General features: G+C 45.8%; 1 protein-coding gene across 1 annotated transcript in view; it reads left to right on the top strand.

The window, feature by feature from the left end:
* Positions 1 to 5,900: 5,900 nt before the first annotated feature.
* PTPN1 (protein tyrosine phosphatase non-receptor type 1) overlaps positions 5,901 to 14,392 on the top strand; it is a 31,600-nt gene continuing 23,108 nt past the window's right edge. The window contains exon 1 of the mRNA XM_039563541.1: positions 5,901 to 6,065. Within this exon, the coding sequence (XP_039419475.1) occupies positions 6,003 to 6,065 (63 nt within the window). The 5' untranslated portion in view covers positions 5,901 to 6,002. The remainder of the gene's footprint in view (positions 6,066 to 14,392) is intronic.

Raw genomic sequence — 14,392 nt, 5'->3', positions numbered from 1 at the left:
CAGCTGAAAGATACTTGTTTATATACAGTGCTGGGGAAATACAACATGTAAATCTCCCCACTGTCATCCCAAATGTGGTGGTAGTTTCCCAAGCAGTTGAGCCCCTCGGACTGAGCAAACAGGAGTTGATTTGAGCTTCTCTTCCTTTATGGGAAATAAATAAAGAGTGATAAAACTCACACTGTAAAAGTACTAAGATGTGCCTCCAGAAATAACTACTCTTTAGAGGACAATATGAAAATAGTCACACTTGTTTCAAGGAAATACTGGTTAGAATGGATAAGCTTTTATTTTCCTATCACTATTTTTTCCACTTATAGGCTTACCTGAAATGAGAATGCTTTTGCTCTCCTCCTAGATAAAAAGGAATTCAGGCCGTTCTTTCAACATAAGGTATTTGTTGTAACTACGGTCTTACTTATGGCTGGCATGAATTTTGTCACAAATATAATAATGATAATTATTATTATTATTATTACTGCTACTACTACTATTACGACTATAAATAATAACATTTTAGAACGAAGTTTACTGTGGATCACTGAAATTGTAGATTTAGCTGGGGTGTCTCAGGATGGAGTCTTGAGTGGTAATACTGGTTTATGGTACTGATATTCATCTTTTGTTCTCTTCCTGCCCCCATATCAATGTGTTCTGTTGTTCTAGAAAAATTGTTTATGTGCCATGTGGTTCACTGTACTGGAGACCTAATCTTACTTAAAACTAATCCAGAAGAAAACACTTTTTTTCTTGTGGGGTGTGGTTTTTTGGTGGTGATGGGGGGGGGTGTTTTTTGGGGGCTTTTGTTGTTGTTTTTTTAAATTAGCTATGTTCCCAACTCCATTTCCAAGTGAAGCTGCATAAACACTTGGGCTGGCACAACTGCAGGGGTGGGATACCACAGAAACCAGCAGCAGGTGGCAGAGGAGGTGAGGCTCGGTCGATATTGCTGCCACACACTTTGCCTTGGATACCCAGCCTCAAGCGTATTTAACAGTTCATACACAGAACTCACTTAGCTCCAAGCTAAGGCTGCTGGCAGCAAGGAACTCAGGACAGACTGCAAAAACCTGTGGGAATCCCAGGTAAACTTCATCTGGCTTGCCTGCCCTGACTGCGGTGCTGTGCTCATAGTGACGCCAAAACTGCCTCAGTGGGAAACTAATGCCGTATCAATAACTCACATTTGAGCTTATGCTTCCTTGCATTTGTAAAACCATCAGTCACAACTTTGAATGAAATGCAGACATTCCCTTGAACATTTGTATCTTGTGTGAGGGGAAATATATTTATGCTTGCCAGACTACAGATGTGCAGGCTGGAGCACTCACCATTCTGCAGCCCTGGGAAGCAGAGGTGAAGGTGATTCCACACTCAGGTACGCTGTATCTGCTGCAAGTAAAAAGGATTGTTTAAGGAAAGGGTTGCTGAAAACATTGTCTCATTAATCTAAAACACTGCATAAAGCATAAAACAGTGAGTGAAAGCCTGGGGATAAAATACCTTCAACTCATGAACACATGCACCATCTCTTCTGACACTAGAGAGTACATCACACCTGAGTCCCTTGTGACAGAACCAACTGCATTTGGAAATCTTTATTTAGAGAAGTAAGTAATCTGACAAGATTTCAACACAGACCTCCTAAAATCTAATGCTGTGAAACTAAAGCCAGCTCTGCAAGTGTAATTTTACTTTATTATTACATTAGCCATAAAAAAAGTCTTCCTATTAGTTGCTACTTGACTTAAAAATGCTATGCACAAGTAAAATCCAGGCTGTGATTACCACAAGCAGTAAGGACTGGAGTGCCATCCAATGGTGAGATAGTCATTAACAGATTTGATTAAAGATTCCTGCCTCTACCTGCTCCTGCCACAGCAGAATGAGACACACCCTGCAAACCCATGGGGGCTCTAAAAGATCTGAACCAGCAGAAGTTGCCCAGGTACGAACATACACAAGTTATTTTCCTTTGACAGAGGCAGTAAGCAGAGTTTTTGGTATCCTAGTCCTGTTCACAGCATTCAGGCTCTCCCATCCCATTCCAGGACTTCTGTTTCCCAAAAGCTAAAGGACAAGCCTGACAGCTGACAGAGCCATGAGTCCTGAGGAGCCACATCTTGCCACTCCACTGAGTGTAGTTTGTTTACTTGTGTATTTGGAACTTTCTCCATCAAGTTGCTTTGAATTATGGAAGATGAAGAGAGGATATGAAATATAGGATTGAGTTTGGACAAGCACCTGCCTTTTTTATGAAATAGAAATAAGTAACATGATCCAACGCTTTCCCTTGGATTCTCATTGTCATTTCAAAGGCCAGGTTCTAATGGACAATTTGAAAACTAAAACCTCTGAACCAGACTATACTGGAATGAAAAAGCAATGTGCCTTAAGTTGTGCAGGACTGCCTTCCTCTGTGCAAAGTGCAAGAAGGGTTGTGTCCTGAGACCACAGAACATTTTCATTTACTTAATCCTCCATTATTATAAGGATTTAAGTCACCAGTAATACTTTTAATCTCTTCTGTGTTTTTTTTTCCTGCATTGCTTTGCAGATTTTGCAACTTTCAGTATTTTGTAAGGTAAATCATAAATTTCATAAAGTCTGTTAGGAAATTTTTTGCTGCTCTGCATTTGTGCGGAGGCACAATTTGAGGACTAAGTATCTATTAAAGGGTTGAACACATTTGTAGGGCACAGATGTCTGATCCAGGAGGCCTTTTTCAGCCCATATTCTTGGCTGGAATGTATTTCAGACCTTCAACTCTACTGGGACAGGCATCCAAAAGCGTGGAGCCAGTTGAGTCCAATTCAGCAGTGGGGTAAACAGGTATTGCCCCCTCTGGCTTCAGCTGAAGTTATAAATCCAGAGATTAATTTGCCCTTTTTCCATTGCAAGCCAGGACTGGAAACATCATGAAAACAGACCTTCCTGTAACAATTCCAATCCAGACCTTCCTATTCTATCCTGTTCATCACTAAATTGTATTGTAAGATTTTTTTTTTTTATTATCATTTGTACTGCTTCCTACTAAGAAGGAAATAGTTCAGAAACCACTGAAAAAAAAAATCTTACAAAACAAACCAAACTATGCCAGGGCAAATTTTCCTTGCAGAAGCATTTTAGACTGAAATATTCTGCCAGTGGAAAAGTACATCTTCACAATGGGGAATGGATGGAAATAGCGTAAAAACTCGTCTCATTGCACGAAGAGCTTTGCCCTTGCTCACCTGCGTCCGGCCCCGCGGCCGCAGGAGGCGCGGACCGCGGGCGGGGCTCGGTGCCGGCGCTGCCTTCGCTTCACGCGGCACTCGCGATGGAGGAGTGACACCCAGCGGCTCCTGCCTCCGCTGCGGGGGATGCTCTGCCGGGGCCTCTCGCCCCGCCGGAGCTCCTCTGGGGAGCAAACCGGCCCCGGTGTGCGGAGAGGGACCCCAGCCCTGGCACACCTGGGGGTCCCCCTACCCTCACACACCTGGGGACCCCCTACCCTCACACACCTGAGGGACCCCAACCTTCACACACCTGAGGGACCCCCAACCCTCACACACCTGAGGGACCCCAACCCTCACACACCTGAGGGACCCCCAACCTCACACACCTGAGGGACCCCAACCCTCACACACCTGAGGGACCCCCTACCCTCACACACCTGAGGGACCCCAACCCTCACACACCTGAGGGACCCCCAACCTTCACATACCTGAGGGACCCCAACCCTCACACACCTGAGGGACCCCAACTCTCACACACCTGAGGGACCCCAACCCTCACACACCTGAGGGACCCCCAACCTTCACATACCTGAGGGACCCCCACCCTCACACACCTGAGGGATGCCCTCAGCCCTCACACACCCGAGGTACCACAGGTGTGATGTGGCTCCCTGACCTGCGGAGCCCCAGCCTGGTGGGGAGCCCCAGTCCGATCTCTAATGTTGCGTCTCCTTGTCCTCACTCTCATCCCCACTCACGTCCCCCCCGGCAGGTCTGACCCAGGTGAGTCCCACCGCAGGCCAGGCCGTCCCCTCTGCCGTGTGCCGCTGCCCAGCTCCTGTGCCGCTCCCCATGCAGACAGCGAACCCGGCCCCTCACAGCTGCTGCTGCTCCCTCGCTGATCAGGTAACAAACCAGGCCACCCCAGGAACCCCGTGAACATCCCAATTTCCTCTCCAGGATTGGGCGTCCGAAGATTGTGGGTGCCAAAGAGATAAAGCTTTTATGCGGGAGCATATACACAAAGCCAGGGAAGCGTCTGGAGTGTATGAGGGGCAGCTGACGGAGCTGGAAAGGGGCTGGAGAATTCCTGAGGGGGCTGGGAAAGGGGCTCAGCCTGGAGCAAAGAAGGCTCAGGGGGGACCTTGTGGCTCTGCACAAGTCCCTGACAGGAGGGGGCAGCCGGGGGGGTCGGGCTCTGCTCCCAGGGAACAGGGACAGGAGGAGAGGGAACGGCCTCAGGCTGGGCCAGGGGAGGCTCAGGGTGGGCAGCAGCAGGAATTTCCTCATGGAAAGGGTGTTCAGGCCTTGGCAGGGGCTGCCCAGGGAGGTTTGGAGTGCCCAACCCTGGAGGTGTCCAAGGAAGGGCTGGAGGTGGCACTCAGTGCTCTGGGCTGGGGACAAGGTGGGGATCAGGCACAGCTTGGACTTGATGGTCTTGGACGCTTTTTCAACCAAAATGATTCTGTGATTCTATGATTTGGCATAAATTGGTATCTGCATATTGTGAGGGTCTCTGTTTTCTAGCCCTGGATATCATCGCACGTAAAAGGAAAGCCAGAATTCCGTAGCACATACATCAATTTGCTGTCCTTCAGCAAAACGAGAGTCACGATGTATGTCACTGCTGCACACAGATTCTTACTTCTTTTATATAGGTATATACAGGTAAAAGCAAATACGTATTATGTAGTCTACCTGCTCAAAAACTTCGAGTTATTTAGGAAAATCATTTATTGAACTGACTGACACATTTAAAATGTTACTTGTCACACATATTGCCACGGTGATGGACAGATTTACAAAGAAATGTAAGATACACTGATTTTCTAGGTTACTCTGTGAAATCTTCAGCTGAGTATCAACTTGTTTGGGATATGTGACTTGGGATATCTATGCCTGTATGGTTGGAATATCTGGATTTCACATCCAGGAATAAGGATGGGGGGGTCTCTGAGATGTGTAGGCTACAACTCCATTTGGAAATGAATGGCCTTATGAAAAAGGTGAGGTAGACTGACAGGTTTACCTCCTGGGATAGGACTATAGCACCTGGATAGTAACGGCCACTCCGGAGCAGGAATCCAGCCGCCGAGGACAGATGATCAAACACCGTCCAGAGCTTGTTGATTTCCCTAGATCAAAAGGAATGGGACAACTGACACAAGTACATTTCATTCTGCAGACTGCGTAAGAGGAGAAACTCTCTCCATCTTCTGACTGCAGCAAGAGAGAATGCCTTGCCCATCGCTAAGCGAGCACATCCAAGCACTCGCACTCCCAGATCAGGCACTGCCACCACTCCGCCGGTTTCCTTAGTGCCCCTCCCTCGCAACCAAATGGCCGCAGGAGAATGCAAAGATTGCTGACCCTCCTGCCGCAGATGGAGTGCCCGAGCACATGACTCGAGCGCTTCCTCACGGCTCAGCCGCCCGGACAGGCCAGTCCGGGGGCAGGATGGCTCCGCTCGGCCGTGTCCTCGCTGCCGCCCCCGCCCTGCGGCCCCTCCGCTGGCCCGGGGCCGCCGTGCCCGGGGCTGGGGCTGGGGCTGGGACGGCGGCGGCCCGGGGCGAGGGCGCTGCCCCCGGCGCGGCCCCCGCAGCCCCCCGGCCCGCGGGGCGGGCGCTGCCCCGCTCCCCTCCCGCCGCCCCGGACGTCGCGTCGCCGGGGCGGGTGCGCAGTTCCGGCGGCAGCGGGAGGGCGGGGGTCGGGCAGAGCCGCCGCGGCCTCGGCAGCAGCTGCAGCCGGAGCTGCCGGAGCGGCGCGGGCGGCCAGGCCCCCGCCATGGAGATCGAGAAGGAGTTCCAGCGGCTCGACCAGGCCGCCAGCTGGGCCGCCATCTACCAGGTGAGCGGCGGCGCCCGGCCGGCTCTGCCCCGGCGCCGGGCGGGGAGCGCTCCCTCCCGCTCTCCGCGGTGCCGCCGGTGATGCCCCAGCCCCGAGGGCTGGCCCTGCCCTGCCCGGGCACCGCTGCCCGCCGCCCCCGCGCCCTCGGTCCGGCGCTCGGTCCCCGCTCGTTCCCCGGCGCTGCCGCGCCTGCAGCGAGGCACAGGGAGCTGCCCCCGCTGCCCGGCCGAGCCGGCACCCCCGGGCAGAGCGGGCGCTGAGCGCGGCGGGGGCCGCGGCCCGGCCCGGCCCGGCCCGGCGCGGGGCTGCCCCGCTCGGCGCTGCCCGCCTGCAGGGAGCTGCCGCGGTCACATCCTCGGCCGCGCTGCCCGGCTCTCCCCGCGGCCGCCGGAACCCAGCGGGGACACCGGTGCTCAGGAGCTGTTAGAGCTGCCCCTCCCGGGCCGCGGGGCAGCCAGTCCACCGGATTTGTCTTTGGGTTAGAACAGAAAAGCAGCGAAGGGGGCATCAAATGCATTTAGCTTTTCAGTCACCTTAACCGCAGAACAGAGCCTGAAACAGCGTGCTAGTAATACTTGTGCAGCTAGCTGGTACTGGGCTTTTATTGTGTCGTAAACTGCATTTAGATTTTCTTTTTGTGATATTTAAAACAACTGTGTGACAAACGTGACTTCTTGCAATAGTATTTGCCTTCTGGATCCAGCTTCACATGCAAGCCACAGAAATTAGTGCTATTCTCTTTAAAAGTTTTTCACATCTTTATCTAAGATGAAGTTTAAGAGAAGCTGAAATACATGAATGGCTAGGTGGATGTGTTCAGTCAGATCAGTCAGCAATGCTGTAACATCCATTTGAATGTTTGCACTGGTATATTGCATAAATGAATGACTTGAAATTCATGTTTGCAACATAGACGTTGAGCTTTGCTTCCTTTCAGTGTGAATTTCTCTGGCAATAGACCATTGAGAGAAGGAGTGAAGTTGTATAAAAGTGAAATAAATGGACTCCAGTTTCAGAATCGCAGCAGGCAAGTTTTAACAGCAATAGCTTGCAGGGTGAACATCTTCAGTTGCCTGGCATTTAGAGAATAAGCATGAAATGTTGAGCATGCTTCTCAGAAGGTCCATTTCCTACATTTCCCTTCCCTGCAGTGTCAGTGCTTGCTGACTGGATCAGTTGAAAGTCATGTGGATATATGACGTTATGTTTTTGCTGAACTGTTCTGGATGATTTGGTATGTTGCAGGCTTAGTGCTCAGGAAATGATTTTGAGTAATAGAGCTTTGTAATTGAAGTGGTACATTTCTACAGGTACAATTTAATTACAGAACTGAAATATCTAAGTAGAATGAGGGAATGGCCCATTTTCAATGAGGGATCAGCATTCAGTGATATTTTTGTCCTGCTCTCTTTGAATGATATGACTCAGTAGCCTGCTCAAACTGTGGCACAGCGTGAGCTTTGATTGAGGACTAAAATTCAATTAAAAAGAGGACTAAAGTGATTCTTTGATTTGCATCCAGCTATTGACAAGCACAGGGGGTGGGTTTTTTACTTGGTTTTTTTTCCTGGTTGATTAGTAAATATGTGCATCTATGTCATGAAATTCAGTTCCTCAACTGGATCCTGCTTTTAAATAAGCTATTGAAAATGGCATCTTGGCAGGTCATGTGCCTCTGGAAGAAAATGTACTTCTCTATAATCTGTGCTTTTGATGTCTGAGCTGTGACATTAACAAAACAGTTTTCTTACAATGCTGGTTTTTGCTTGAAGAATGCAGTAAGTAGAATAATGTATATGATTGGTGCAGAAAAAACATCTTCCCTCAAGGTAGTTGTACCACAGGCTTCTGGTACCTAAGTGCTATGATTGTAACTACTGAAATCCAGAAATGTTTGCCAGTATTCCAGGTGAGGCATACTGCAGCTTGCTAGCAGTCACTTCCTCTTGTTCCTTGTCTCAGTCTGTTATCTGGAGATACAGCACTGCACAGCATCTCCAGGAGGAATTAGCAACAGGCAAGGAGGTGTGGCAACAGGCAGACTTGTCTGGGTGCCACATGACTTGGAAGGGTTAAAATTGTCCATGCTTCTTTTTTTTTGGATGAGCGGAAGCTGTTCAGCTATGATAGTACAGTTGTGAAAGAACAGAATTTAGATTACCTTCTTTTTTTCAGCATAAATAATCACAGGATGGGGACACAAACATTTTGAAATGAAGACCTTGTAAGGTGATTTTATGACAATCATGTCTTGGGCACTGCGCAAGTGGTGGAACCATTCTCTGTACAGCTGGTCAGAACAGTGTGAATAGTGATGAAGTTCTTCGTGTTTTGTTAGGTTGGGGGTTTTTTGAATATTTGTTTGGTTTTTAATACCTATTTCTATCCCTTACTTTCCTCTAGATTTATTTGCTACAAGAACTATGAGCCATGAGATCCTGTGGAGGTTGTTCAGGGACCCAAGTGAGAGAAAGAACTGCTCAGGTTCTGGCTGTTGCTTGTATTTTAGAGACACATAAGCATAAGAAAGGCACATTCAAATTAAAATCCTCTTCAATACAACAATAACTTAAAGGAACATAAGCTTTGCCATGTGCTAACTGTGGTAAAGGTGTGCCACAGAAAACAAATGCTTAAGGGTAAGTGAATGATAGCCACCCTGCATAAATATCATTAGCAGTCTCTATTGGAATGACAAGCATTTACTCTGGAGATGTCACAACAAAAAACCCATACCGCAAAGCTAAGGAAAGCACAGTGTAGGCTTCTAGAGCAGGGAAGAAAAGTAGGTATTTGTCCAGAATATCAAAGCAATGCTGGATTGTCATTTGCTCACAGTGAGTGCAATATCAGATTTTCATAGTAATTTTACATGCAGAAGTCTTCCTGAACTTTAGGCGATATTTTAGTTTCTAACTTCTTACACAGGGTGATAGAACAAGATACTATCTTAAAAACACAACCCTCAAATACAGGTAGAGTTGCTTCTTGTGTTTATATAAACTAGATATGTTGACTTTAGTATGTTGGCCAATGATATTAACTTTGATGTGCTTATCAGAAGCAGTGAAAATACCTCTGAATTATTTACTGTCGTACCACTCAACTGGAGATTCCATTCACTATGGATGGAGGCAGAGCTGACATTGGGGACAGCTCATGCAGAGTTTTCCATGTGAAGGTAGCAAAATGAAACTAAAATGTGCATCTTTCCTAGTTTTTATAGCTAGTGGAATATGTAATAAGAAAGAACTGAATATAGTTTAGATTTTCAAGCATGTTTGGAAGTGAGTATCCTGAAAACAGAACTAACTATGCTCTGGAAAGCTGAAGTGTAGTTGGAGTTGGGTTTGAGGCCTGTAAGAGACACATAACTGTTCTCAGGTTTTTTATTAATTTTTCAGGGTCTTTTAACCAAATATTAATGTAAATGTTAGTTTTTCCAAACATCTCTAAGCTAAACTAAAATACTGTAAATTATGAAGGTTAATGAACTTCATTCGATTATGGGAGGAAGACAGAAAGGTGTAATTTTGGATATCCCTTTGTCAAGAGGGAAAAGGCATGGGGAGTTTTTTAGGTATTCGCTGTCTCTGGAAAAATATTTGTAGAATATATAGATGGATTTTGATGTTGAAAGTAAACTGTGAAATGGCTCACCCTGAAGACTTGTAATAGTGTGGTTGTGTTGTGTATTTAAAGTCAATGGACAGGAAGCTCTACAAGTGTTTTTGGTTTATAAGCTGCAGCAAGAGTGCAGGCTGCAGTCTGAAAGCATTTGGGTGCTTTCCTCTGGTGCTAAACAGCAGATAAATTGTGGCATGAACATGACTTATTATAAATGCATCTTTGTGCTTTATTCTGCCAGTTCTAGCTGCAGGTCTCTGCATGCAGTGCCTTGCCACTGCTTAATTCGTGCTCTGTTGATTCATTCGAGGCTTAGTGTAATTGGCTCTGGTTGTGGAAAGCTGGTTTAGAACTCAGAGTTGCAGGGAGTCTCTCTGTTCCTTCCATAAGCTAAAGATATTCCATGTTTTCCAGTGCTGTACAGTCACTGAGTCTTGCTACACGTGTTCAGGGTTAGTGATGGAGAAGCAAAGTGTCTGTGGCTCACAAGGTCAGGGTCCTCCCTGAAGATCAGAGCTGCTGTTCAACTGCAGGTGATGGTACCTTTTGTGTACTGTGTCTGGCTCAGGGCACGCTGCTGCATGGGTTAGGTTTTACTGCTGGCTTTTTCACACCAGCACCAGTTGTGTCTACTGCTGCCAGATCTGAGATTGGGCAAGTACCATTGTATAAAGCTACTGAGCCACTTACTCTTGCTTGTTCTACGGAGTTTAAAATCTTAATGCTTGAATCCAGAGCTTCTGTGATAGCCTTGCTGGAAGTAGAGCATGGAAAAATGGAGCCTGTTATGGTTATCATTTGCTGAAAATTTAGAAATCATACAGTGTGCACACAGTACTCACCTGTTTCTGAGCATTTTTGGAAGGGTTTCATGGTGTCAGTGTGTTCTTCCACATGGTACTGATGCCTCCTCTGTGTGCTAGAAGCACAGATGTATGGAAGGAAACTGTGAAGGAGAGAGCAGTTTTGGCCACATGCCAAATGATGGTAAATTCAAATAGAAATAGCCCTTGCAAGCAGAGAATAAAATGTGGTAGTGGTAGACCAAATATTTTTCAAACTAAAATAACTTTCTAAATATGCTGGGTAGGTTTGAAATAACAGTTCATCCGGTAGTTACTAAACATTAAAATTAAATGTTTTCCTGTAATACTTGCTTTGCAAATGGACTTTCTCCAAGGGCTCTCTTTAGCCGAGACTTTCTAAGATGTGGCTTACACTGAAATATCACTGCTACTTTCTTGTAAACATGAGAACTGCCAGGTTTTAGATCAGTGCCACTTGCATTACTTAAGTATCTGTTTGGATTGTGAATTTAGCCTCATTAAACACCTGAGGATACTCAGTGATTCCTTACTAAGCGATTGCTTCTCTGCAGTGTTCATAGTGTACATAGACTTGATCTGATCTCTGAGCTTGGATGTTTGCAGCGCTTACCATTGAGGTTTTCTGGGATTTTTTTTAGTCATTGGTCAACTTGTTTCATGTTGATTTGCAGAAGAGGTGGTTTTTTTTCTTTCTGGTGCCAGGAGACATGCCCTTGCTGGTTTGACTGGGAGAGGCACTTTGATAGAGCATCCAAATGCCTTTGTGTGTTCACTTTGTAGATCATGTAGTACAAATGCCAATTCATTTTCTACCAAAGCCTGTGAATTCAGATGTGCTTTTTCTCTCACCCACGCAGAATACAGCTAAGATTCAACAGCTTGCCTGTCATATTATACCAAGAAAAACCGGTAAAAGTGATTCTTGGAAATTCATGTGATTCTGCTAATAGTGATAGCTGATCTACTTTCAAACTGGGTTGTATTTTCTGCATTTAAGAAAGCAGGTTCATGGAACAACAGTGAAAAAATTATATCCTTGTTGGGAAGGAAAATGAGCTGGCATAATATGAAACTTTTAGAAATGTTTTTAATTCTATTTTTTCTTGTTTTTAATTCTGTACACTTTCCATGTGCTTTCATCTTGGACAATACTTGATCCTAGAATAGGGACTGATAAACACATTGTTTCAATAAATGACTGGGGTTTGCATTTGTATCTAGTGGAGTAACAAATTGGTAAAGGGCAGCTGCTTGTGAAAGCAACATGAATCCAGCTTACTTCAGAGATCTGTGGTTTAACTGTTGCAGTTAGAATCTTTATATTTTTCAGTTCAAAACATTTATCATCAACACCAAGTCAGATGTGATTCCTCCCAAATTGTATGTATGCTGTATATTTTTTTCCAGTGATTTTTGGTTTTGGAGGATACCCTCCTGCTGTCTCCTACCTGTCCTTGCTTGTGTGGTAAGTTACATTATCGTTTTAGGCAGAATTCTTTTGGTGCCACTGATGCTGAACACGTACCTTATTTAGCTGCTGATTTGTTAACCTCTGGAATGAAAAAATATTTGGACAGTCCCACCTCCTAGTTGGGCATATCTTTGACGGAAGAAATGAAGAAACCCTTTCTGCTGTGTCCAACATTAATGGCATGTGTGATCTGCCTAAATAGGGTACTGGTACCTATGTTAAAGACCTGTTTCCATTGTTAGGAACTAAAGCTTGACTGGTATATGGAATATCTTGTTTCCTCCTGTGAGGATCCAGGCCTTTAAGGAGCTCCACAGTTGTCTCAGCTCTTGGTTGTTGTGGGTGCTTTGGGAACATGTTGTTTAAGGGGTCAAAAGTCACCTTCGGCATTGAGGCTGAAGAGATCAGTGATGAAGATTTACCTGTTTCACTAATGATGAAGAGATCATTTAATCAGATTTGCATTGTTCGGTGCAGTCTTTTTCTTCTCCTTAGAAGGTTAAAACAGTTTCTACATCAGTAGAAATAGAAAAGAAAGCAGGTTTTACGTTCTGCCAGTCTGCAATTACAGAAAGACCTCTGTGGAGTACAGGGGTGAGTGTGGAGCTGGGCAGACCTCGCTGCAGGCAGAGGAAACCCTCCCCTCTGGGCTGAAAGCTCTCTGTACTTCATGTGCTAAAATAATTGCCAGTTCAAAATGCTACTACATAGTACTATTCTGAACTTAAAGTAGCTATTGTATTTGTGATCTGTCAGGTGCTTTTTCTCGTATCTGAAGTTCCCAGAATTTTATGCTGCTTCTGTCAAGTACTTGATTCATCAAGTACTCGATGCTGAGAGCCATCCTACAAAAGACACTCTGTTTCTCAGATTCTTTATATTTATATGGAACAAGAGTTCTGCACATACAAGAGGAATGTTCTCATAACCTTCTTCCCTTGTGCACGGTTCAATGAGAATTGCTTGTTTATACCATTCCTGATCCCACAGTAACAGGTTACAGTAACATAAACAGCGTGACCTTTTAATGTGATGGCAGGAAGTAAAATGTGAAATCTATTTTAAAAATGCATCTTTGACTAAGGAAGAGTATACTTCCTTTTTCTGACAGGAAAAATAACCCATGCTAGTTCAGAAGATCTCGATTCCATTTTACTGTGTGGGGCCTGTTTTTTCCACTGTCTTCTGTACAGTCATTGCAGCTGCTTGAAGTAGGACTAAACTTCTGCCATCCTTGTGTGGAATTGTATCTCCTTCCTTAACATTTGCACAGCCATCAGTGACTAAAGTTGGGGGCTACAGGAAAAACACAACTCTTGACACAAGCAAGAGGTTTTAGTAAGAGGAACTTCTTTTGGAAAGGAGGAAAGGGTGGGTCACTGGAGCAAGAACTGGAAAAATACTACATAGCTTATTAAACAGCTAAAATACATATTGACACATTTGACAAAATTTCCGAATATTTCCTGAAGTGGAAGAGAAATGGGGAATTTTACCCAGTAAAGGAGGGGGGATGGACAGCTGCCCAACTCTGGAATATGTTTTTAGTTTCTTCCTTAAGAGTTTAATTAAATTGAAAATCAACATTGTCACTTCTTTCTTAAACTTCTGGCAAGGGAGAATTTTCACAGTAAATTGCAGTTGCTATCTAGAACTTCACGGTGTCTGTGGGATGTCATGAACAAGAATCGTGTTTCAGTCTGGACTTTGTTTTCATTCCCAATATTGAAACCTTCTCAGAATTGGCCTCAAGTGTTTCATGACCAGAGCAGATCTGCCCTCATGCTGTCTCAAAGCTCCTGTAGGACATGTGTGAAGGACAGTGTGTGTCAGGAACCAGCAAACCCCTTCCTTTGATCCCTGCACATCCCCGTGTGAGCTGGGGTGGAATTGGTAGGGCAGTAAAGACGCGGGGCTGGGGGTTGGTGTGGGCACTGGGACGGTGGCGTTTGCCTTGAGCAGCATTACCTGCTGGCTCATTAATGACTTCCCCATGCATAGCAGTTGCCTTCTGTTCTCCAGCAATCCCTGATAACTGGCACACCTCCTAAGAGATAAACCAGGAGAGCATGTGGCAGCTTGGCTCTGTTGGGAGCAGCAGGGCAGAGCAGGTGGTGACTTTGGGCAGCGTTGGCCTGGGGACAGGGAAGGTCTGATCAGCTGCAGGTACAAAGCCCACAGTGCTCAGCCCTTCTCTGGAGAAAGGCTCAGGAACAGGGCTGTTTTCAAGGGGGCCCCCACTTCTGGAGCTTCTTTGTCCTGTGTCCATCAGACTTGTCTGATGTTCAGTAGAGGCAAAAGATCGGAACAGGAGGTTGAAAATATGTGAAATCTTTACAGCTGCTAGGTTCCTGGATTTATTAGCCCACATGAGAGCATTAGTGGAGAGGTCTAATCTTACC

This window comes from Corvus cornix, chromosome 20, assembly GCF_000738735.6.
Source record: "Corvus cornix cornix isolate S_Up_H32 chromosome 20, ASM73873v5, whole genome shotgun sequence".
Classification (NCBI taxonomy): Eukaryota; Metazoa; Chordata; class Aves; order Passeriformes; family Corvidae; genus Corvus; species Corvus cornix.
The sequence above is the reverse complement of the archived record's forward strand: the minus strand, read 5'-3'. Positions and strand labels throughout refer to the sequence as shown.